The sequence below is a fragment of the Schistocerca gregaria genome, chromosome 1, assembly GCF_023897955.1.
Source record: "Schistocerca gregaria isolate iqSchGreg1 chromosome 1, iqSchGreg1.2, whole genome shotgun sequence".
Classification (NCBI taxonomy): Eukaryota; Metazoa; Arthropoda; class Insecta; order Orthoptera; family Acrididae; genus Schistocerca; species Schistocerca gregaria.
Window position 1 is genome coordinate 278448308 of NC_064920.1, and position 26472 is coordinate 278474779.

Genomic DNA, 26472 nt, shown 5'->3' on the forward strand with positions numbered 1-26472 from the left:
GATTGAAAAAGCCATCTTTAGTCGGTGGTGCGGGTCTCCCGCATCGTCCCCCTACGCTCCTCTGAGTATGGGGCATCATCATCATCATCATCATCATCATCATCATCATCATCATCATCATCATCATCATCATCATCATCATCATCATCATCATCTGTCTTCACATTTTAACGGTCAAAACCAAATAGCTGTCCTTTCAAAAAATTCAAATGAACAATTTGGATAGCAAACGGAATATAACATTTACCAGGAAGAATTGGGCGTCAATAATCAAAATTTCAACAATCATTGGCGAATATTTACTGTCGAACATCTTGTTAAACATTCATTCCGTAACTTCTTGTTGTAAGTTGACTCCTTTCATCAGAAACAATATCATTCAAGAACGATATCAATCTTTCAGAAGGCACAGAACTTCCGACGAACCTCGTTTTTAAAAGAAACGTTTTTATCTATAAAGCAAATAGAAAATAGCCGGTACTGGTTTTAAGCGGTTGATTTTTTTCCCATCCCTAACGCACAGCTGGACGGTGCAGAACGGCGAACGGATGAGGCACGTTGCAATTGGCCAGGGTCCAGCTTGTTAAGCAGCTCCTCGCACGTGGCTTCAACTTCGTGACGGCGTCGACGAGGCGTCTGACTTCGCAGTAGTTAACGTAAGTTGTAGCTACAATATTGCTAAATAAAATTTTTGTCGTAACTTTACAAGAAATTCAACTTGCAATTTTTTGGGCTTGTAATTCTTGTGACTGGTAAATAATTGCTATTGCAAATCAGACAAGATGAAATCTTTTAGCAAAAATACAGGTCATGAGATTGTCACCAGGAGAAGTGTTACCAATAATGAGGATAATATAAATGAATTAGTTAAGGATAAGAGTAATACTTTACTGCCTTTAATTGAATCTCATTAGGTAGGATTTGACGATATTGTAAAGATAAAAGGGGAACAAGAGATTAACGACAGTGTGTCTCGTAGAATCAAGAGGATTGTCGAGTACTAATGATGAGATTAGTGTCGGGACTCCTGAAAAACGTGATCTTAGGTGTTTAATATATGTATTGAGATAGTTGTCGAAAGTAAATCATTGACATATAATTGTCAAAAGTAATTTATAGATAGAATGAGAATTTGGGTAGGAAAAGTTCGCAAATTAATTACAACACAACTGTTGAGCAACTTTATCTGTTGGCAACTCTTCTGAAGATACACGTGAGGAATTTGAAATGGTCGAAATGAACTCTGAATTTACAGATTGGAAAAATTTGTTAATTGCTAGGAATGCAAATACCGAAAATGAATGCAAAACTGAAAATGACAATTGATACTCAAAAGGAGAAATTAAGAGAAGTTAGTAGTGTTGCAAATAAAGTACAGGTATATGACAATAAAATGAGGAAAGACGATGTTCAGAATTGCGAAGTGATACCAGACACAGATGTCATAAATTAAAATGTAAGTGAAATAGAAGTGAAATATGTGGAAAAATATTTTGAAGAAGGGAAACAGATTAACGTTAACACTGAAGTAATGAAGGGCAAAGTTAATCATTGTATAGATGAGGAGTACGCGAATAAACCGATTTGTGGGAAAGCTAATACTTTTTGTGACATTCTAATCTAGAATGGTAAAGTTACGAAAAGAATCTGATTTTAATCGGTGAAATAAGTATATTAATGACATGATCAATATGTAAGTGAATATAGAGGGGGGATAGGAGAGTAAAGGGGAGATAGTATTAATGCCAGCTGCATTGGGACTTCAATTACACCTTCAAATACATAATATGTACCACACCTGCGCATTCCGCGTGGTGCCTGTTCTTTCGAGCATGTCAGAAAGAACAGACGCTACGCATTCATATAGATGGTATGATTACTGACAAAATTTGTTTGATATCTGGTAATGATGAAAAAGAAGCTTTGCTCAAACTTCTGAGAAAGCATTAGAAAATATTTATCAGCGGGACTATGCTGACTGGTTTGAGATACAAGAGACTACTCCTTTCAACGATGGTTTCTGATCATGCCATATTAATTTGGCAAATCGTACGTACGTAATATTAATCAGTAATTGTTTATCAGGTTAGACTGAAAATATTATTATAATGTATTGTAAAGTTATGCTAATGTATCACTAATATTGTGTGCCAAAGACCACAAATGTATTTTCTATGTGTATATTACGAAGAAAAGACAGACAAATGCATTCGCAAAGCAAGGACTGCAGCAGGGCGCTTAATGGTATAGCGCAAGGATTAGTAAACGGTGAGCCGACAGCTGTGCAGTCAAGGACCTAACAGTGACCGGAAAAGCGCAGTTGACGCACTGCCTACAGATACGCGTCAGGGCAACTTAAGAGTCTATGTTTCGTTTGTCGACAAGACAAAGATATTATTCGCTTTCTAAATAAGAAAATGAATCATGTGTGGTTTATATTAAATATATGTTTATATTATTGAATATTAATACAAATAACTTCATTGCGAGTTTGGTTGCCTGGAAGATTATGCTATTGCATATATCTAATTTGTGTACTGTTCAGTGTAAGTTGCATGTATTGTGGTGTTGGAGATTAATGGAAACAGGATGCTATAAACACCTGAACGACATGACTAGCCTATGGATCGATAGCTGATTTCGCAGTTAGCAACACATGATATAGCTGTGTCGTGAGTAAATCTACTCTGATGTGTAACATTTTTTGTAAAAAAAATTGTTAAACATATTTTGGTATCAATATTGTGAAAATGAAATAGAGGAGCCAGAACATTGAGTTTATCATATATAATAGATATCAAATGTTATCCGACAGTAGGGGGATGAGCATCTTAGGAATTAAAATAAAAATGAAATTCTGAAAAGCTGGTAACTCAAAATAGCAGGGAAACCATAATGTAACAGTATGGATAAAGTCCCAGTGGCGTCAGATTTTCTATATTTTTGAAATTTTCCACTTTTCATAAAACAGAAAATTTTGAAAAACATTTTGGTTGCGAGATATGTATCATTTATGTCTCATTTCAGTCCACTATTTATATTTCATCATACCGTGTATGCTTACGTTGCTGCAAGTTAGCGAGCAGGCAAGAGATGTAGAACACCCTCCCCATAAAAGACAGATGGCAGGAGAGTGTGTGAGTGAAGCGGAGTTGCGTTGCAACGTGCACAGAAGGCTGTGATTCATCTGTTAGCAGCGGCGCCAATTGTGTAACTTTATTTATATTAATGGTTTAAATGTTTGCGCAGATTCCGAGTATGCTGATGACCTTATCCACACTATTGGCTTTCTAATTATGAGTTCAGTAACTCTGATTTTAGTTACATATTTCATTTGTTTGTTTATCATTGCGGACTGAAATGACCAATCATGCAAAATAATCAGGCTAGCTCATAAGGAAATCTGGAACTATTTCTCACACCAATATGTTCACGATACGGGAAGCTATTGTCTCACATTCAAATTAATTTAACAATCAGACAAGGGTCGGGAATCGTCTGTAAACATAGTCTGCAACTATTTTTCTGAGAGGCAATACGTGTGTGCAAAGAATGTTGATAAAAACATTTGTGTGTAGTTTCTACGTGTCAACAAACTCGTGTTATGACAGCTGTTCCATGTTATTATGATGCTCGACAAGTGATAATTGCATTCTGCGATCTTTGATACAAACTGTAGTATTAGACTAGCTCTTAGAAAATGTTTGTTATAACACACGTCGTTTCCTGATTTTGAGATTGAAGTAATAAAAACTCTGGTGGCATCCCAGTATTTTGATTATCGTAGTTATTGAAATACTCCCCCACGTACGCTAAAAATTTACTGTTTAATGCACGCATGTTATCATTGGCGACCGACGGAGAAGAAATCCAATTGGGCTAACGACGGATATAGAAGACACAAGGTAAGCATACCTCTTCCAAGTCATGCTAGCAGACAACCTTTGGAAACTGCTGGAGTCTTTTCTCGCGAAATACTCCGTACACCTCCACATGCAGCAATTCACACACGTTCATGTCTTGCGTTGTTAGTGTGTTTCATGCAATAATGTGCCTCGGCAGGAACATTCCATATCTCATCTTAATTAATTAATTAGTTAGGAAGGAGCAGAAACTTCTACACTACTTCCAACAGGACCATGCTTGGTAAACCACTACTGTATTCAAACCAAACTTCGGCTTCAGGAATATAGTACGAGCTCCAAGTAACTATAACAGCCAACATCATTTCTAATCTGTTTTACGTATTATAGTCTTTGTCTGCTTCCCCTTTTCCCCTCCTACTGATTCTCGCAACGCCGGATAACCTATTCCTGGAAGCAGTAACAGCTATCTTGCTAACCTCACTTTCTTACTGGTAAGAGTCATGCAGAGATGTCTTGCTAATATGGCCTTTCTTCGGGTAAGAGTCTTGCACAGACTTTCTTCATTTTACTATTTACAGCTTCTTTTTGTACATACCAATGTGAGATGGAAGAAAGAAAGCTTCCCCCGCCTGAACCATTAATTTCGTTTGTTGTCTTTCTTACTTCAGCGAAAGTGTATAATGTAGCTCCCAGAAGGAGAATTCTTTCAATTCCACTACTTTTCGTTCCCAGTTTCGAAGTTTATCAAGTAGTTCTCTTTTCTCCTACTCGTCATCACCTTCGACTTTTATTACGTGTATTCTCAAAGTCATATTCTGTGTTTAGTGTACTCTCCATCCCTTTCAGCAGGTCTTATAAGTCTCCCTTACATTTGATCGACTGGGTTATGTCGTCAGCGTTGGTATGTACTCACACTACACTATCGTTCCCCTTCCAGAACTGTGTTTCACTTTCTCCATTGTTTCTTCATCGTACAAGGTGAAGCACTTAGCACACAAACTGCGATGTACGTGTATGATGATAACACCGTGCTCTTGAAACCCATAGTTCCGATCGAGAACGTAAAAATGAATTAGTTTCTCCCTCCGTCTTTCTATTCTAGCGTTCCTCCGTCTTTCTTTCCTAGCGTTCTGCCGACATACGGAGTACCATGCGTTTTAGGCTTTCCAAAATTTATTTCATATTAACTTTGTGGCCAGATACCCTTCATGTCACCACAGTCGTCGGTTAACTGAAAGGTAGGAAGTCGTGTACCCTATCTGTCTGTGACTCGTGTAACCTTTGTACTGTGTGTTATCGTTTTTTTGACTATTTGTGTATCGTATCCTATTTTCTGAGACGGAGGTTGCGTTGGGGACCTGCCCAGAATTTGCTTAAACTACCGTGTGAAACCGCCTAAAAACCACACTCAGGCTGGTCGATGAACCTTAATTTTCCACTCGATTTCGGTAGAGGTCTGGCTAGCACGCTGCACATTAATCTATACATAAGGTCACCAAACTTTTCTCAGATAACTGACAAAATGACGGGTGTGGGCATCATCATCATTATTCTGTACAATACTCGTAAGCCAAAACGAAAGCCATAGGGAACAAGACGAGAAATTAGAATCAGCATTCCATATTAATCATGGATGAGTAGCGTGCAATGCATAAAAGACAAGGAAAACCAACATACACAGTCCAGTCACACTGATGAGATCACCACCTATGTTGGAAGTCAACGTGCAGTAACTACACATAGACTGCAGGTAGCAGCACAAGCAGTAGAGAGTGTATAAAACGTGTCGGGTAGACAGACACAGCGCAGTCGAAGTCGTAATACGGCATCGGAATGATTTATCGGACGTCCAAAAGGGCATGAGCATTGACTTTCGGGCCAAGGATGGAAGCATTTCCGAAACGCCCAAGTTTATCTACTGATCCGTGCCGCCGTAGTTAAAGTATAGCAAGGATCCCAAAAACTGGCGGTAAGGCAAGTGTGGTGCACCGTGGGCCATAGATGACAGTGATGAACGATGACTGCACAGGTTGGGTTGTTTGGGGGAAGAGACCAAACAGCGAGGTCATCGGTCTCATCGGATTAGGGAAGGATGGCGGGCGTGCCCTTTCAAAGGAACCATCTCAGCATTTCCCTGCAGCGATTTAGGGAAATCACGGAAAACCTAAATCAGGATGGCCGGACGCGGGATTGGACTGCACAGGTGTGTGCTTGCGAATAGACGTGCAACTGCTGAGCAACTGATCGCCCATATAGACGAATGGGGTACTAATAGTGTCTCCTCAGCCACTGTTCAGTGAAAGCTGGTGCGTATCACCTTCGGCATCAGATGCCTGCGTCATGAACCCATGGTGACAGCTGGTCGTCAGCGACTGAGGGTGAAATTAGCAAATGCCACGTTAATACCGTAAGTGGATGTCCACGGATGACTGACGGCTGTTGGCGTATGCGGCGTGAAACGTCTGAAAGCAGAAACCCTACAACAATCGTCGGAAGAGTCCACACTGGAGGAGGGAGCGTTATGACCTGGGGAATGTTTTCGTGACATTCTCTGGGTGATCTCATTTCGGAACGCACAACAACACTTGCGGAACATGTGCGCCCTAAATGCAGTTTGTTTTTCATCGGTACGGCGGCATCTACCAGCAGGACAATGCAACGTGTACGTGCGTCGTTCGAACAGCACCAGAATGAGTGTATCGTACTTCGTTGGCCACTAAACTCCACTGATTTAAAGCCAATCGAAAATCTGTGGGACCATCTCTATCGGTCTGTTCGCAGCATGGATCCTCAACCGAGAAATATAGCGCAACTGGCCACGGTATTGGAGTAGACATGGCTCCACACACCTTTCGATACCTTCGTGAACCTCACTGACACTCTTCCCCCGTGTCTCGCAGCGATCCACTCTGCAGTAGGTGGGTTTTCAGGTGGTCACATTAATGGGACTGGACAGTGTATTTATTCACTAAAAAAAAGATGTCACAGAAGGCCATGTTAGCAAAACGATAGTTACATCGGTTCTAGTAAGCACGTGTCCGAATCTCTCTCAGTAAGCAGCAAAAAACGTTACTGAGTTTTCTGAAATTCACGTTTGGCTTCCAAAGATCATCAAGGTTTGGTTTGGAATTGCTGCATCCAGTAAAGAGGATTGCTTTCAAATATTCATCAGTCAGTTCCGTTCGATGTGCTGACTTCACATACTTCCTCATAAACTTATGTTGTTCCGAACACCGATGCCATAACAGAGGCAAATTTCTTCAGTTTCGGAAACTCAACATCAGATAAGCAGCGATAAAATTCAACAACTTTTCCTTTCTGTGCTTCTCTTTCAACAAGTCATTTGCTTGCAAATCAGCTCCAACTGTAATAAAATTGCCACGTCATGAAGGTTAGAATCATATGGATTCCTTTCTGTGCTTCTCTTTCAACAAGTCATTTGCTTGCAAATCAGCTCCAACTGTAATAAAACTGCCACGTCATGAAGGTTAGAATCATATGGATTCTGGAACAGAAAACGTGAATCTCAGTTCTGTTAAGACCTGAAAATTTCTCGAAAAAAAAAAAAAAAATGCTTATTCAAGTCAGTATCATATTTTTCGGAAAATCAAAGTTGATACCTTCGGGAATTATAGCACTAAGCGTTCGCCTTCCAGGTTTGCTTCAAACAACAACAGATTTCTCCGAATCCATTTGATGATTTTGTAGAGATCACAGACAAAGGCTAAAGTTTCGCTGAAGTTTCAAGCGCAGTCCATTCACGTGGGATGTGATGTCGGCCGTAAATGAGACGAGATGTGGCTCAAATTCAAAGATATAGTAGCAACAGCAATTGAGATATTCATACCTCATAAATTGGTAAGAGATGGAACGGATCCCCCGTGGTATACAAAAAAGGTCCGAACGCTGTTGCAGAGGCAACGGAAAAAGCATGCGAAGTTCAGAAGAACGCGAAATCCCGAAGATGAGCTAAAATTTACAGACGCGCGAAATTTGGCACGTACTTCCATGCGAGATGCCTTTAATAGGTTCCACAACGAAACACTGTCTCGAAACTTGGTAGAAAATCCGAAGAAATTCTGGTCGTATGTAAAGTACACAAGCAGCAAGACGCAATCAATACCTTCGCTGCGCAGTGCCGATGGTACTGTTATCGACGACTGTGCCGCTAAAGCGGAGTTATTGAACGCAGTTTTCCGAAATTCCTTCACCAGGGAAGACGAATGGAATATTCCAGAATTTGAAACACGAACATCTGCTAGCATGAGTTTCTTAGAAGTAGATACCTTAGGGGTTGCGAAGCAACTCAAATCGCTTGATACGGGCAAGTCTTCAGATCCAGATTGTATACCGATTAGGTTCCTTTCAGATTACGCTGATACTATAGCTCCCTACTTAGCACTCATATACAACCGCTCGCTCACCGATAGATCTGTACCTACACATTGGAAAATTGCGCAGGTCGCATCAGTGTTCAAGAAGGGTAGTAGGAGTAATCCATTTAACTACAGACCTATATCATTGACGTCGGTTTGCAGTAGGGTTTTGGAGCATATACTGTATTCAAACATTATGAATCACCTCGAAGGGAACGATCTATTGACACGTAATCAGCATGGCTTCAGAAAACATCGCTCTTGTGCAACGCAGCTAGCTCTTTATTCGCACGAAGTAATGGCCGCTATCGACAGGGGATCTCAAGTTGATTCCGTATTTCTAGATTTCCGGAAAGCTTTTGACACCGTTCCTCACAAGCGACTTCTAATCAAGCTGCGGAGCTATGGGGTATCGTCTCAGTTGTGCGACTGGATTCGTGATTTCCTGTCAGGAAGGTCGCAGTTCGTAGTAATAGACGGCAAATCATCGAGTAAAACTGAAGTGATATCAGGTGTTCGCCAGGGAAGCGTCCTGGGACCTCTACTGTTCCTGATCTATATAAATAACATGGGTGACAATCTGGGCAGTTCTCTTAGACTGTTTGCAGATGATGCTGTAATTTACCGTCTAGTAAGGTCATCCGAAGACCAGTATCAGTTGCAAAGCGATTTAGAAAAGATTGCTGTATGGTGTGTCAGGTGGCAGTTGACGCTAAATAACGGAAAGTGTGAGATGATCCACATGAGTTCCAAAAGAAATCCCATGGAATTCGATTACTCGATAAATAGTACAATTCTCAAGGCTGTCAATTCAACTAAGTACCTGGGTGTTAAAATTACGAACAACTTCAGTTGGAAGGACCACATAGATAATATTGTCGGGAAGGCGAGCCAAAGGTTGCGTTTCATTGGCAGGACACTTAGAAGATGCAACAAGTCCACTAAAGAGACAGCTTACACTACACTCGTTCGTCCTCTGTTAGAATATTGCTGCGCGGTGTGGGATCCTTACCAGGTGGGATTGACGGAGGACATCGAAAGGGTGCAAAAAAGGGCAGCTCGTTTTGTATTATCACGTTATAGGGGAGAGAGTGTGGCAGATATGATACACGAGTTGGGATGGAAGTCATTACAGCATAGACGTTTTTCGTCGCGGCGAGAGCTTTTTACGAAATTTCAGTCACAAACTTTCTCTTCCGAATGCGAAAATATTTTGTTGGGCCCAACCTACATAGGTAGGAATGATCATCAAAATAAAATACGAGAAATCAGAGCTCGAACAGAAAGGTTTAGGTGTTCGTTTTTCCCGCTCGCTGTTCGGGAGTGGAATAGTAGAGAGAGATAGTATGATTGTGGTTCGATGAACCCTCTGCCAAGCACTTAAATGTGAATTGCAGAGTAGTCATGTAGATGTAGATGTAGAATGATAACTTTGGCAGCCACGCAGGATTTGACAGCTATGTATCAGCTCTCCTTTTCAGAAAGAAAGACATACGTTTTGTTTCGGAGCTTGTAAAAACTGAGCCACTTCACTGCTCTGTGAAAAACCAAGTTACAGAATTCAGAATAAATGTCCTCAAGAAAATGTTGGAACTGGCAATGTCTGAGTGAATGTCGCTGAATGACTTGAATGTGGGACAAGGCCCCGTGTGCGGTATTTGTAATGGTGATTTGAGTCTGTACGCAAGATGGTATGAGAACGACGTGCGTAGATCATTTGTGTACAAGATATCCGGCTCCGTAAGTCGAGATGCCGCCATCGGTCGAAAGATAAGAGATGGTACTCTTGACCTCCTGATGTAGGAACGAAGGTTCTCGTGACAGGTGACTATGTCACTGATCGAAAAATTCCGAAGGGAGTGCGAGGGGTTCGCTATACACGAATTCTGTTGCAGAAGCTCCATTGCCAGGTTTAACTGTTGCTCGTAGTCAGGAAGTTCAGCAGCAGGGTAGAAACGTCTCGTGCTCCAAGCTCTTATCAAGCAAATTCAGGCATCGTTGGCGAGTCGGACGAACTGATGTCGCGGAAGGATCCGGCCCGCAAGCCGTAGTTGGGCGACTCCAGAGCTATAGGAACAGGTTAAATTAGTACGCAAACCAACGCAAAGAGCATGGCAGAGCGTACTTAGAAAGGTACTGACATGTTGTGTTTCCGCAAGTGTTTGGAACGTAGGAACCATGACAGCTTAAATCCCTCCATGCGTGCTACAGTTAGTCTAATTTTGACCTTCCGATCCGTACGCAGCTATAGCGTACGGGACTAAAGATTATCTCTATATTCTTCAGTTAATACTGGTTCTTGAATCTTTATGAGTATGCTTTCACGAGATAATTTACATCTACCTTTAATAATGGTCTCGCAGTTTAGATTTTTCAACATTTTTGTGACACTATCTCGTGAGTCATACAAACACGTGATCATTCGTACCCCCCATATGATCCTACATTCATTAATAACAGTTGTATGCTACTCAACTCAAATGCTCTTCAGAAGTCACGAAATACAGCATTTACCTGCCCACTTCGACGTATGGCTTTCAGAATATCATGTCTGAAAAGCGCGGACTTTCACATGACCGAAGTTATCGAAATCCATGCTGGTTGGTCCGAGATAATTACGTTATGTTTGAATTCAGAATATGTAACACACATTCAAAAATAAATGGTTCAAATGGCTCTACGCACTATGGAACTTAACATCTGAGGCCATCAGTCCCCTAGTAGACACAGAACTACTTAAACCTAACTTACCTAAGAACATCACACACATCCATGCCAGAGGCAGGATTCGAACCTGCGACCGTAGCGGTCGCTCAGCTCCAGACTGAAGCGCCTAGAACGGCGCGGCCATCACACATTCATTCATTCATTCATTCATTCATTCATTCATCCATCTTCTTCTTCTTCTTCTTCTTCTTCTACTACTACTACTACTACAGAGACTGCTTATACTAGGATTGTCCGTTCTTTTCTAAAGTATTGCTGCGGTGTGTCGTTAATCGATAGGACATGCGGACAATATTAGAAAAGTTCGCAGAAGGGTGGTTCGTTTTGTATTAACGCGAAATAGTTGAGTGCTACGAAGAGCTTAAGCGAGTTGGGCCTTTTTCGTTGCGGCGAGATGTTTTCACGGAATTACAATCACCAACTTTCCTCTTTGAACGACAATTCTTTGTCCTGACTCCCATCTCCTTACAAGGGAAACTCCCACAGCAACCCCCTCTGATGTAATAGTAAGCTGGCCCATTGGACAGCCCGTCAAAAACAGAACGCAGATCAAGTATGAAAACAGGAAGAAGGTGAAGAACTGTGGTAAAAAGAAGCAAAATAGAAACAGTGAACGCTCCAAAACCAACATGTGCAGTATTGAGCAACATTCGCTGACCTTGGTGTCGTGGTCACGGGGTTGGACTGCGAAGGCGAAGATCTGGGTTCAAGTCTCTCCCACGCATCACTTTTTTTCCCACAAAATTATGAACTATCCGTCCGGTCATTGACATGCCTGTTCGCTATACTCGTGGTGTAGCGTCCGTTTGCAACATGGACGTGTAATAAAGGGACCTTCAGACGTACGTACCTCCTATTTGTTCTACGCATGTTAGGCCTCTTGCGTTCCGTTTTGGAAGTTTTTACTTCTCAATTCCTTCGTTGTAACACATTTCACACTCATTTATTTGTCGTTTTCGTCTCTGGGAGAGATCTATGAAGCATCTTGCCTGCTCTCACTATTCATCACATTTACGTATGATAGTAATATATTCTTACCACATGACTCACATTCTATGACATGTAGTATGACAACTGCCAAGACTACAGAAGGTGAAGCGAAACGTCGATGACCAGACGAACACTTCATAAATCTGTGAACAAAATGTGTCACGAGGGAGGTTTGGGCACCGATCTTCCCCTTTACAGTCCAACACCGTGAACACAACCACGATACCGTAGTTGTTGCGAGTCTCTCGATGGTGCCCATCTTGATCTTGGACCGCGCATTGTTTCTGTTTTGCTTCTTTTTTCAAAGTACAGTACACCTTCTTCTTGTTTTCACATTTTATCTGCGCTCAGTTTTTGAAGGGCTACCCACTGAGCCATTTTACTAAATCTAAGGGGAGGGTGGGGGAAATAACCATCGTGATAAAGTAGGAGAAAGAAGTAGACGTACCTTTTCTCCAAATGCTGTCTATATTACTTGAACGCTATCCCCGAATCCAATATCAGTTGCAGCGTAGGGGGCAACAAAAATTTGGTTTTTGGTATTTCGCGTATGACGTCATATTTCGTGAACTTGTTTTGTAAGATGCTAATGTCATATTTCGTGAACTATGAGTGGCACAATGATATAATTTTGCAAATACGTTCCCTGCCCGCAAACTGCGTTGCGAGTACAGTTAGTAGTAAAAAAAAAAATAAAACGTTATGCCTGATGCGGAAGTTTGCATGAACAGCGAAAACATAGTCAGCGATAAACTTTTTCATTTCTTCATTTTGTGAGCATGGTACGGAAGGGGGGGGGGAAGAAAGGGGGGAGCGTCTCAGGGAGGAAAAGTTCCGCAAAGGTTTGAAATTATGTGCAAAGTTTGTTGGCGGAAGTTGCTAAGTGACCTCATTCTCGAATAATGGATGAACAGAATCCGGATATTTGCGCGGCGTCAAGTCACGGACTTCAAGACAAACACAGTTTCCCACTACAATACTTGTCTTATTGAGCTAAACCTTTAACCTAAGATTATCCTCGTGAGGCTTTTTAAATTCTACCTGAAACGTCTTGATACGCAGCAACGTTCTGAATTTGCCCTTGGGTTTCTGGCACTGATCGGTCACATGCGGCCGGGCGACATTCTATGAAGTGACGAGGTTAATTTGACACTACAGGGTGCAGTTAATACAAAGAAATTTCGAGTTTGAGGTACTATTAAATCGCGCGTTGTGCACGAAGAGCAATTCATTTCACTCGCCATACATGACTGTGGTGAGGATTCACGAGCACCTTTTTCCCTCCGCACACACGTTTTTGAAGAGAATGCACCCAAGCGACCTGTCACATGTACAGTGACGTGTGCACGTTATGGAGATCTACTTGAACAGCGCATAATCCCAAACCACTGTTTTCATGCAGGATGTGGCAACACCATGTCGCACATCCAGTGATTAGTGAAAACCTCCCACGAACGTGTTATCTTCAGAGTTTTTCCAGACGCATGGCCTGCAAGGTCACCCAATCTAAATCCATGTAACTTTTGGCTCTGTGAGTACGTAAAATAACGCTTTTAACAGGGACACGATCTGTCTCTTCCTGATTTGAAGGCCAGTATACAGCAACACGTTGTTCAGATTCCAGTGGAACTGCAACAAGCAACTCCTGATTATGGAGTTTTACGGATGCTGCATCTCGGCGACGCCTCCGGTGCTCGCACTGAACAAATTGTATAAGCGACGACTTAATAAAATTAACAACGTGAGTCGCTTGAATTCGTAGCGCCAGTTTTGCATCTGGTGGCCAAAACTGAAACTAACTTTTTCCACCGTAAATCTGTGCCTCATTAACGCGTTAGGATATCTGAAGTTTTGCAGCCTTACGATAACAACAGCGTAAGGTGGCGTTGTCTCCTTACCTTCATTTCTTACATATTCCGTCCTCACAACCGTATTCTGCACATCAAGACACTTCATTCGAACCCAAACTCGATATGGTAGAGTCAATTTTGTACGGATTCATGTAAGTAAATCGCAAGTGCAAACTGAGGTTGAAAAAAGTCGACGTTGGCGTACACAACATGGCGACCACAGGAATTTTCGTTCTAAAGAGGAAACCAGCTCGCTGGGAAGAGTGTCCCTTCAGAGGGCTGGGTCAACAACACACCTACTTCGGCCGAAGCGACCGCCCAGAGAGAAGACAGCTTTTGCCAGAGCAAAAGGATAACGACCCCCGTGTTCGACTTAATAGCAAATTCCGCTACATTGTGTGGGAGCGCCCAGAAGACACAATTTTTTTCTCGGGCCGACTGTGTAGTTGTTCTCACAGGAGGACAGTATACACCTAACGGAGATGCTACAGATTTCCGCATTGATCGATTCAAACGAAATGTCATCCTCCCGTTTAAAAGAGCAACGCTGATTTGCGGAATATTTCTGACGCAAACAGCCAGAGGAGTGAGGGAAGGAAGCGAATGATATACCCGTGCAACTTTTCCAGAAAAAATGGGGCCGTTCCGTTGTCGCTCTTCAAGTGGGAACACGTAACGAGAGCGAGTGCGCTCGTAAGTCTACGCAAAGAACGAGGAACAAAGTCTCTCCTCAGAACTTCACTGGGAGAACACCTCTGTCGTTAGCGAATCGGAGTGACACTCTACATTGAGCCGCTCGCGATTAAGCGTTGTTCACTGTGTTGGCCGCCACACTTATTGTGCGGTGTGAACACGGAGAGAGTACTAGTTAAACGCCTGCAAGTACTGAGTGGCATCGGAGTGGGCTGGTTATCTGACCGCTGTACCATGCCAATAGTTAGACTAGGGGCGGATAGGAGTCCTTGACTTCATCAAGGCGTAGGGAGAGTTTGATTGCCAAAGGTCAATCCAGATAGGAAGAGATAGTTGTGTTATTTGTAAGCAGCGAGCGACGCAGGCAGCAGTCGTCGTAGCTCACGGTATTGTGCGCTACAGCGTATGCGAGCCCCATCTGTCCTCCCTAGCAGTACACTCCATTACATTTCTCACGCGACAGCCTTGACCGTACTTAGAAAAGTTATTCAAGTTGTGTAGGAGCGGCTCTCAGCCATTCTGCCGAGTAAATAAAATTCTTAAAGAAAAGGGAGGAATGAACCTTTCCATACTTCGTAAAATAATAGCATTGCTATCCATACGAGACAATCTACTGCTCCAAGAAGAACCCGGCAATTTATTACTATTTTATAAAAAAAAGTTTCACTTGATTTCTCAGAATTTTTTGTAATAAATAATATTTTTCGTTCGTTTAATGTTTTTCTTACACTGACTAGCGATACTTGCATACCCAAGAATTCCACTAGTTATGTAAGAATATGGACTATTTTTGTGTCTTCCTTACAGCGGACGACTCCAGAAGATATTTGTTGCTGAATGTTTTCCAAGCAGTTCGCCAGCAGGAGTGGCTGTGCGGTTCTAGGCGCTTCAGTCTGGAACCGAGCGACCGCTACGGTCGCAAGTTCGAATCCTGCCCCGGGCATGGATGTGTGTGATGTCCTTAGGTTAGTTAGGTTTAATTAGTTCTAAGTTCCAGGCGACTGATGACCTCAGAAGTTAAGTCGCATAGTGCTCAGAGCCATTTTTCCAAGCAGTTCTTGTTGGTACATTAGGAGCGTCTGTCTGACTTCTGTAGTAGTGTCAGGTGGAATTTGTTTCTTGCAGGTGCCAACGGGTACTTGTTGGATCAATCCATTGCGCGACTTGGCAAAATAAAACCTACACTCACAGAACAGGCCACACTCGACCTCTGTGAGTAGCCGCATTTTAATTATAGCCACCCGGTAGATGTAACAAAGTGAGGTACAGTTATAACCACATGATACACAACAGAAACCTTTTTTTTCTCTGCATAAATAAATACGTATGTGGGATGCCGTCAGGCAGGAAGTGCGCGGTGAGTAGTAAACACGTCGGCAGCACAGTGCCGGCGACCCTGGGCTGATAAGGCAGGCAGCCGCGAGGCCTGGCCGGCTGTCCCTGCGGCTATTACACCGGCAGACGTCACGCCACGGCCCGGCCGAGCAGCGAGGGAACTTCCCGCCACCACAGGTTCAGCTGCGCCCGGTGAGAAGGAAAACTCGCGCGCGTTGCAAATTTCTTGCGCAACAGATCTCGCGGGAAGCCGCCATCGTTGATATGATAAGCTCAGTCCTACCAACCGACTCGATTGCCGCATCCTCGCATCGCACGGCGCTTAACGAGCAGAGCTGTAGCGAGGGCACGACGAGACAGACTCCTGTCAAGGGCGCACGCATAGAGGTGATGCAAAATCTGACAAGTGAAAAACAAATGCGGTTTACATTTTTTTCTATCTTCAGCCTTTCCGCCGCCGGTGATTGCAAAAATGGTTCAAATGGCTCTGAGCACTGTGGGACTTAACATCTGTCATCATTCCCTTAGAACTTAGAACTACTTACACCTAACTAACCTAAGGACATCACACACATCAATGCCCGAAGCAGGATTTGAACCTGCGACCGTAGCAGTCGCGCGGTTCCGGACTAAAGTGCCTAGAACCACTCGGTCACCACGGACGGCGCCGGTGATCGCAAATGCACGCTTTCGTCACACATGTTAATATTGCATAACAAGTTGAAGTAATAGCCGCTTTCAAATTCTGGGTAAAATAGCAGTTTAAGAACACTGAAATCGAATCACATTTGCATAATTTGTACATTTTTCAGGGTATGTGTTAACATATGGTGATCCAAACGTCAAAATGGCGTTTACAGAAACTTCAGTATCCTGGATGAAAGGAGGCTATTAATTGTAACATCTTGTCCACAGCATACGACACAGCAGTTAAACTTCACTTCAGCGAGTTAATCAACGAATTTTCTGCAGTTAAAACAAAGAAATACATAGTAAAATTATAATATAACGATAATTCTTCGAGGATATTTTCTCAACTCTTATTAAGCACTTTTTTCTGTTTCTAGCCAGTAACGAACGAGTATAACCATTTGGGAATTATAAAGAACAAATAAAATCTGATTAACTTCTCATGGTTGGGATTCACAGGCATATAATATTTTGTAAAAGACATCATAGTCGCCGTTGACTGTATAAAATACTTAGTTACTTTTGCAATTTCGGCCTTATGGCCATTTTCAAGTAACACTGCAGTCACATTCTGTCAAAAATATAAAACTATCTGACATGAGTACATGGCCGCATTCTGACGACGACATGTACTCATGTCAGATAGTTTTATATTTTGACAGAATGTGACTTTGCAGTGTTACTTGAAATTGGCCATAAAGCCGAAATTGCAACAGTAACAATAAATATTTTATACAGTCAACGGCGACTATGATGTCTTGACAAAATCTGTTTATTATCATTATTATTATCTGAATTTGGACCCAGTTGGACCACGAAGTGCTTTTAAATTCATTTTCCCGACCTCTTTCTCTCTGTGTAGACAAAACCCTTCAGCTCACTTGAGTCCTGGTAGCTTTGAAACCACATTGTAGCCAAAAGTTTATCTTTTGGTTGAACAGATTCTTCTCTGCATTCTCTCCAGGTCCTTAACTTGTTTGATCCATGATATATCCTTTAATTTTCCATTGTATGCCGTTATCTCCTTTGTAAGTCTTTGAACATTGCCAAAAAAATTTAAATTCTCGTTTCCAAATGTCTCTCTGTCTCTGTCTCTCCCCCCCCCCCCCCGCCCCTCCCCTCCCCCCCCTCACACACACACAAGAATTATTCACAGGTTGGCAACCTGCACGAAAAACAAACAAAAAGCTGTAATACTATGCTCAGTGTGGAACACATGTAACTGCAGTTCTCTTTGTGACGCGAGGCGAAGTGCATTGCTGCAAAAGAAAAACTGTTTTCGAAAAGGTAAAAAAATAGCCAAGTGTGAATGTACAACCAAGATTTTTCAACTTCAGCCTATAACGAAGGAAAAAGCAGTGGTTTCCAGACTATGTGAACAACAGGCAGAAACACCGTAAGTCAAATGCACCCCCTTCTTTTTAACGAAATAACTCTCTTAATCTATAACCAAAATGTACAAACATCATGTATCCATATTTCCAGAACGTCCGCAGTAGATGCTTTGTAAATAAAAGCGACACTCCTCTTTTGTAAAATTCCCTATTATTAAATGCAGTATGCTTCAGACGAAAAAAAAAAAAACAATATAATAGCAGCTGCTGTGGAAGACGGCCATGTAAACAAACCTTGTAGTTTTTGTGAGAACTGCACCTTAAACTATACCGACTGAACGCGACATTCCATGAGATTAGGAATGCCGATCTAGTAAGTATATGGTTCTGTTTAAATAAATCATAGCATATTTCAGTCCTACAATTACCTATACAGGAGTTTAATTTCCTTTTGCACAGTATTATTTGCCGGAAACAGCGTTTCGATTCGTAGAATCTTTTCCGACGTATTCGGAGCGTCCAGTATACTTGCACACTCTTCTGTATTGCAAATTTATCTTTCCACCTTGTGTTATTGTATTCATAACACGAGCAAAACTAATTATTGTAAAGCTTTATTGTTACTGGTCATTTTTCAGTTTGCGCTGAGTAGCGGCGTAGCATATCCCGCTGTATACCGGGACGCAACAGGGGGGTGTGCACTGTCTACCTTTGTGCGTCGTCGTCGTCATCTGGCAGCGGCGACTGTTCCGCAACAGGTGTCTGCTGGTACGGCGTGTCGCCAGCGTCGGCGGCTTTGGAGTGTACACAGCCCATGGCGGCGAGGCGTGTAGGGGTCGCGCACAAGCGAAGTGTTTCGTGGCGGCGGCAGACGCAGCGCGTGTGCAGTCGCGGCCGACGCCTGGTAGGCACTGCCTGCAGGCCACATGTCCGGCGCTGGGTGTCGTCCGCGTTGAGTCACGCCCTCGCGCGGCCAGCCGCCGGACCGTCGGCGTATGTCCTCTGCTTATGTTTCGCACGTGACAAAAAGAAATGACACAGTTCCAAATAGAGGGCACAGCATGCTGCGGCTAAAATACAGGCTGTCTCAAAACGTACGCTGCAATTGCAGTTGTTTGTTTGTTGTTGTGGTCTTCAGTCCAGCTACTAGTTTGATGCAGCTCTTCATGCTACCCTATCCTGTGCAAGCTTCTTCATCTCCCAGTACCTACTGCAATCTACATCCTTCTGAATCTGCTTAGTGTATTCGTCTCGTGGTCTCCCTTTACGATTTTTACCCACCGCACTGCCCTCCAATGCTAAATTGATGATCCCTTGATGCCTCAGAACATGTCCTACCAACCGGTCCCTTCTTCTAGTCAAGCTGTGCCACAAATTTCTCTTCTCCCCAATTCTATTCAATACCTCCTCATTAGTTATGTGATCTACCCATCTAATCTTCAGCATTCTTCTGTAGCACCACATTTCAAGAGCTTCTATTCTCTTCTTGACCAAACTATTTACCGTCCACGTTTCACTTCCGTAATGGCTACACTCCATACAAATACTTTCAGAAATGACTTCCTGACACTTAAATCAATACTCGATGTTAACAAATTTCTCTTCTTCAGAAACGCTTTCCTTGCCAATGCCAGTCTACATTTTATATCCTCTCTACCTCGATCATCATCAGTTATTTTGCTGCCCAAATAGCAAAGCTCCTTTACTACTTTAAGCGTCTCATTTCCTAATCTAATTCTTTCAGCATCACCCGAGTTAACGCGACTACATTCCATTATCCCTGTTTTGCTTTTGTTGATGTTCATCTTATATCCTCCTTTCAAGACACTGTCCATTCCCTTCGACTGCTCTTCCAAGTCCTTTGCTGTCTCTGACAGAATTACAATGTCATCCGCGAACCTCAAAGTTTTTATTTCTTCTCCGTGGATTTTATTACCTACTCCGAATTGTTCTTTTGTTTCCTTTACTGCTTGCTCAATACACAGATTGAAAAACCCTGTCTCACTCCCTTCCCAACCACTGCTTCCATTTCATGCCCCTCGACTCCTATAACTGCCATCTGGTTTCTGTACAAATTGTAAATAGCCTTTCGCTCCCTGTATTTTAACTCTGCCAGTTTTAGAATTGCAGTATGGTCACTCAAACTAATTAAGATATTCACACTGTACTTGGCGAACTAACACACTAAAGTTAAAATCTTCTGAGGTGTTATGCCGCATCATATTTCCTCTAAAACAATCGACGTTTCGACACCTCTGCTGGGATCATCTTCAGGATTTTCCGGTGTCCACTATTTGCAGTCGACACCGGAAGATCCTGAAGAAAATCCCAGCACAGTGGTCGAAACGTCCATTATATTTAGAGGAAATATGATGTGGACTAACAGCCCACAAGAATTCAACTTTAGTGACAACGACCACGAAAGCCTGCAGACTTACATGAAACTATTTTTTTACGCTATATTTGGCTCGCGGCATAGTATATGTCATTATAAGACATAATGAAAATGAAAGCTCCAAACCTAGCTGCAGTAAGGTAATATGTTGTTTTTTTTAATATTTACGCGACAGGCCTATGTCGGCTGTTGCCATTATCAAGTGGCGTCTAGTTGAAAGTAACACCCATATTGCATCTATAGCAAATTTTTTTCTGTCAAGTCGTAGTAAGTATAATATTTTTTGTAGTCATGAAACATAAAAAACACGTTTTTGACAGGCAGCCGGTCCCTGTGGCCGAGCGGTTCTAGGCGCTTCAGTCCGGAACCGCGCTGCTGCTACGGTCGCAGCTTCGAATCCTGCCTCGTGCATGGATGTGTGTGATGTCCTTATGTTAGTTAGGTTTAAGTAGTTCTGAATCTAGGGGACTGATGACCTCAGATGTTAAGTTACATAGTGCTTAGAGCCGTTTGAACCATTTGTGAACAGGTATTTTGACAGTTCTTTGCTACGGTGATATACGTAAATAGCAGTTGAAACGTTGACATGTCAAAATATCTGTCAAAAACGTATTTTTTACGTTTCGTGACAACAAAAAATATTATACTTACCATGACTTGACAGAAAAAAAGTTTGCTACATGACCAGTATGGGCGTCACGTCCAACTAGACGTCATTAGATAATAGTAATAAGCCAAAACAGGTCTGTCGCATAAATGTTAAAAAAACATAGTATCTTTCTGCAGCTAGATTTGGACCTTTCATTTTCACCACAACGTTTTGTTTGTGTGTATTCCAGGCTGTCGTGGGAGAAGCGCAATGACAACAGTTCAAGAAAAGGCTCATTGTTTGTAATCGTTTACTCAGACTAAATTGGACACGCAGCTTCAAAGGAACTTTTCCAAACATTGTATAGGAAACACCCACCCTCGCGGACGGCGATACGCTGATAATACAGGAATTGTGTGCAGACAGGAAGCGCTGATATGAAGCATCATACTGCACGATTTCGAACAAGTGAAGCCGACACAATGAGTACGGGTTGGCTGGCTCTTCATCATTCACTGCAGGAGTCTGCTCGGAGGGCGTTCAGGCGCTACAAATTCATAGGGTAAACGTGCAGTGGGTCCTTCGGAAAGGTTTACATACGTATTCATACCGATTGCTACTGTTGCATTATTGAAACCAGACAGCAAGTCACAACGCTGTGGACGTTCTTCACCGTTTAGAGCAGGACAGCATTTTTCCAAACAACCTAGCACAGGGGTCTTCAAACTGTACCCGCGAGCCACATGCGGCCCGAATCAAGTCCGCGGTTCTCAGCCGTATTTTATAGCAATATGCACCTAGCAACTGCGACGGGAACCCCAAAACGCCAACGTTTCTTCACGGTGTAGTTTTCCTACTCAGTAACAAACAAAATACTTGCAGAGACAGTAATATTTTAACCCGCGCTTAATTTTAATTGGCATTGGTAAATTCGGCCGTGAGCTAAATAAAAATGACCGCTTACTTCAGGGGCACATGTCTGAGTAGCCGGCCACAGCGATGTTTGAAGACGTGAGAGGGAGAATGTTTTATCGCTTCTCTTCTGATGATGACGAATCAACGGGCGCGCGTGACTCAAACCTTTCGACTACAGTTACATACATTTTGACAAGGAAGTACCATGGATCCGTGAATGCTCATTGCGGATACGGTCGTCTTCAAGTGAGGTACTTTTTTGCAGCAAAAACATTGAATTAATTAAGGCTGTTTTAATACAACGCAGTGAGTAGAAGGAAACTGGCATTTAAATCACTTAACACATTTTTTGTGCTGTCTCGTATTCAACAGTCCATTTAAATAGAAGGCTGGGGTGGCCGAGAGGTTCTAGGCGCTAAAGTCTGGAACCGCGTGACCGCTACGGTCGCAGGTTCGAATCCAGCCTTGGGCATGGATGTGTGTGATGTCCTTAGGTTAGTTAGGTGCAAGTAGTTCTAAGTTTTAGGGGACTGATGACCTCAGAAGTTAAGTCCCAGAGTGCTCAGAGCCATTTGAACCACTTGAACTTAACATCTGAGGCCATCAGTCCCCTAGAACTTAGAACTACTTAAACCTAACTAACCTATGGACATAACACACACCCATGCCCGAAGCAGGATTCGAACCTGCGACCGTAGCGGTGACGCGGTTCCAGACTGAAGCGCGTAGAACCGCTCGGCCATACTGGTCGGCTCGCACACATAGTAAAACCAACATTTCACCACGCAGCTACAGTGTCAACTATTAGATCGATTAATTGGCAGACCATGGTCGGTACGGAAGTGTTCCGAACGATTCCGACTTGAAAGATCAGTGCTGGCTACTGTAAAATGTTCTTTACAACATTGATCACGTACATTTCATAATGATAGGTAGAAAGTTGCGGTCTATTGCGTAAAGTTCACACACACCTAGAGCATTTTATAGGTAAGTTGTTAACGAAAATGACCAACCCCCGCTGATCGCACAATGTGTGGAATGGTTGAGAGAGACCATATCTGACAATCAGGCCCAGCGAAACATCCGGACACGTTAGGGAAGCAGACCATCATCACATTCCACCATGCCGCATGGGATTAGCCGAGCGTCGGGCGCCCCTTTGCTTCGGTCACTATTCGGATTGCGAGCCCAAGTCAATTAGCACCACATGTTTGAACCGATTCGCGTCGTGCAGGTCTTATTCCTTTAGGACGGGAGGCTACGTCGCGATACAACCCCCAGTAGCATTTTTCGTATTCATTGTGGTGGTCATTGCATGCCGGCAATCGAACTCTAGTAGACGACACGGCGATCGCTCCTAAAATTCCCTTCCTTTTCAATCGCGGCTTATGATAAATGTAAGTTGGGATAGGCTGCTGAGCCCTATTCTTTCTTCCCCCACCCCCACATAATTGTATGATTGTTCAGTGCTCAACCGATGAATAAACGAATTCTTTAATCTGTAAATTCTCTCTTTCTTTTCGTGAAGTCGCCCTCAGTGTAACAATAAAAAAATTAATGCAGAACCACCCTCATTATAACGGTTGCCATAAGGTCGTGCGCGTCTCGCGCCTTTATTGAATAGTATAAAGATTACATATCGCGCGCCTGGCGCGACCATTGCACGCATGGCAACGAGAAAACTGATGACAATTTTCGATCATTCTCCAAAATGGGAAGTGCCCACGGCTCAGTGCGAGCACGTGAGCAAGAAATCCACGTAATGTGGTGAAAGTAGTGGCCGGTTCTCCTTGCTAATTTAGAAAAGAAAAAAAAGTTATAGCCCCTACAGCAAGGGACAATAACTGACAGCCGAGCCACCGCTTTTACATGTATCCGACGAAACATCAGCGAAAATGCGGCTGACTACTCATAGCAGGGACATCCGGCATACACAGGGTCTCCCATGAGAAATGGTCCAGAGGTATGAAAGGAACAATCATTCGAAGCAGGAAAGTCTAGTAGGCAAGGGCTCTAAAATGCACACCTTAAGAAATATCAGCACCCGTTTATCTTCTTTACTGCGAGACACATTTCTGCCGAACAAGGTATGCGTTGTAGAACCCATTGTTGCTAGACAAATTTTTCTTGTTTTCGTCCATACTGTCTACTCCCGAAATACGAAAGGCAAAGATCTCGCAGTAAAAGTGACTTATTCCTAAGTATCTAAGATGAATAACCGCTCATAACTCTTCAAAGTCCACGTTCACTACACAAATTTTTCTTGTTTTGGACCATACTACCAACTCTCAAAATATGGAATGCGAAGAGCGTGCAGATAAACAAGTGCTCATATCTTTTAACGCATGCATTCTAGGGCCCTTTTTCACTAGACATTTATTTCTTATTTGTGTCCACACCTCTGAAAGTTTGTCATGAAACTACGAATTTCCCTATTACAAAATCGAATAAAATGAAAAATAATTTTGGCAACGGGTACATTCAATACAATTTAAGAGCTACAAGAGATAAGTAGCGGTTAATTTCTAAGTTATTGTACAGTATAGTAGTTATTCGGTAATTGTATTTTTAACTCATTTTATTAGTGTACGTACAATGTCCCCTTCAACAAGGCTCGAATTACAGTTTGAAGATGGCATAAATTTTAACAAACGTTTCGTTTCGTTAGTACTCAATGGCATGTTCTTAGTCTATCAATAATTTCTCTTCTCTTGAGGTCCGAGTTAAGAAACAAAGAAGGGCTTGGAATCTGTTGCTGAGTTGTCCAGTACCATGTAGCTCTGATGTTACGGCGTAAGTCCACTAACGTCGTCCATTCCGTTTTGATTTATTAGCGAGGGTGCTTTGAAAATCATTCTATAGTAAAGGTCTGTAGACGGGAAGTTGCAACATATTTATCTGTGTCACTACTACTGAACGCGTCTTCTATGTCGTTAAACTTCAGAGTGTAACAAAACATATAAGTACTGTGGTGTAAAAATTTGTGGGTATATGGAAAGGAATGATGACACAGCCTCAATGGTAGGCCATTCTTTTGCATTAATTATTTGAAGTCAGGTTGTCAATTTTAATGCAGTCAGATCGCGTTATCCTTGAACATTGTGAGTAATTAATGAACAGGTATTGTTTGAGTTCTATTTGTCAGGGCAAAATCTGTAGGTCAGATATCAAATGATAAAATAGCAAAGAGACAGTACGTTCAAAGTCACTCAGCAGTTCAAGTAAAAAAAAAATTATTAAATAAAGAAGTATCGCAATATACTAAAACCATGAAGACAAGACTAGACTACTTGCTATTTTTTCCCGTTTATTGTTATTTCAGTCTCCCTCGACCCATATCGAGCTGTCAGTGGTACAAGCCAATCCGCTCTTGAGCCAGTTGGCAATAAAATCTAAATGAGACGATAAAATAATGAACTCAAAGGCGGTATATTTACCATGAAGTTAAAACTTGTTCAAGGTAAAAATAAAATGGATATTCCTATACATAAGAGACATGATTTCCTTAGCTTTTAGTTAAAAACAGTTGTAATAAAAGGTAAAAATTAGAAAAAAAGAAGATTACATTTAAAAACATTTTAAAATACGTGACACAAAACACTGACGTCAAAAAGAAGCAGTTCACTGACACTAAAGTTGTAAGTACGTGCTCTTGGGTAGTTAGTCTGATGCTGAAGGGGAAAGGACGGCCGTTGAGAAGGCAAAAGATGGTAGGTGTATATGGATGGGGGACTGGTGCAGATGTATCAATGAGGTAGGAGTAGCTGTTGCAAAACCAGAAGGGTTGGAGACGAAAGTTTTTAAGGAGGCTAAAATTTGATGAGGAGGTGGGCTAGGGAAAGAAGCGCAGAAGGGAAAAAAGTTGCATGGGGAAAATATGGGGAATGGAGGAAGAGGGAACCCTGATGATGTGTAACAGGTGGGTGGATTTTAAGTACATAAGAGGGATAAATGTCAGGATGCAGTTCATGAATGGTGGGGAAGGAGATGGGGGGGGGGGGGGAGGGGGAGATGATAGTTCCTTTCGGAGAGTATGTGGAGGGTGTGTAGGTGTTAAGTTGGTGGGATTTTTTTTCTTTATTGTTATTTCATCCCTCCCCCCCTCCCTGTGTCCCATATGGGCGAAGGATGGGGGGAGATGAACTGTCGGCGGTACATGCAATCCATTCTTCAGCCAACTGACAATAAAAATTAAATGAGGTGAAAAACAAATAGGGAATATATTTACATTGAATTTAAAACTTTTTAAAAGTGAAAAATAAAATGGAAGGTTTTAGGCATATGAGAGATATGATACCTTAAACTGGTAGTTAAAAACAGTAAAAACACAATAGGCACATATTTAAAAACTTTTCAAACTTGACGCCGAATCACTGATATCTGAAAGAAGCATTTTCCTGTCACTAAGAAGTGGAGGGACCTCAGATGGTACAGGGAGTGTTGTTGAAGGGGGGCGGGGGAGGGGGGGGGGAAGTTGACCGATGATGAAGGTAGGAATCTGGCGGTATAGGGATGGAGGACTGGTGCATAACAGTGATGGAGTAGCAGCAGTTGAGACAGAAGATGGGGTGGAGTAGCGGGAATGGTGACGCAAATGGTTGTTGGGAAAAGGGCTGGGGAGAGAAAGGAAGATGAAAAAGTAGGGGGGGGGATAAGTAAAGTGTGGAGGGGAGGGGAGGGGAGGGAGAGGAAGCCCTGATGAGGTGGAATGA

General features: G+C 42.5%; 1 protein-coding gene across 1 annotated transcript in view; it reads right to left on the reverse strand.

Moving 5' to 3' along the window:
* LOC126340742 (uncharacterized) overlaps positions 1 to 18772 on the reverse strand; it is a 1108193-nt gene extending 1089421 nt beyond the window's left edge. Inside the window, exon 1 of the mRNA XM_050001714.1 lies at positions 18571 to 18772. Coding sequence (XP_049857671.1) covers positions 18571 to 18677 — 107 coding nt within the window. The 5' untranslated portion in view covers positions 18678 to 18772. The remainder of the gene's footprint in view (positions 1 to 18570) is intronic.
* Positions 18773 to 26472: the final 7700 nt, after the last annotated feature.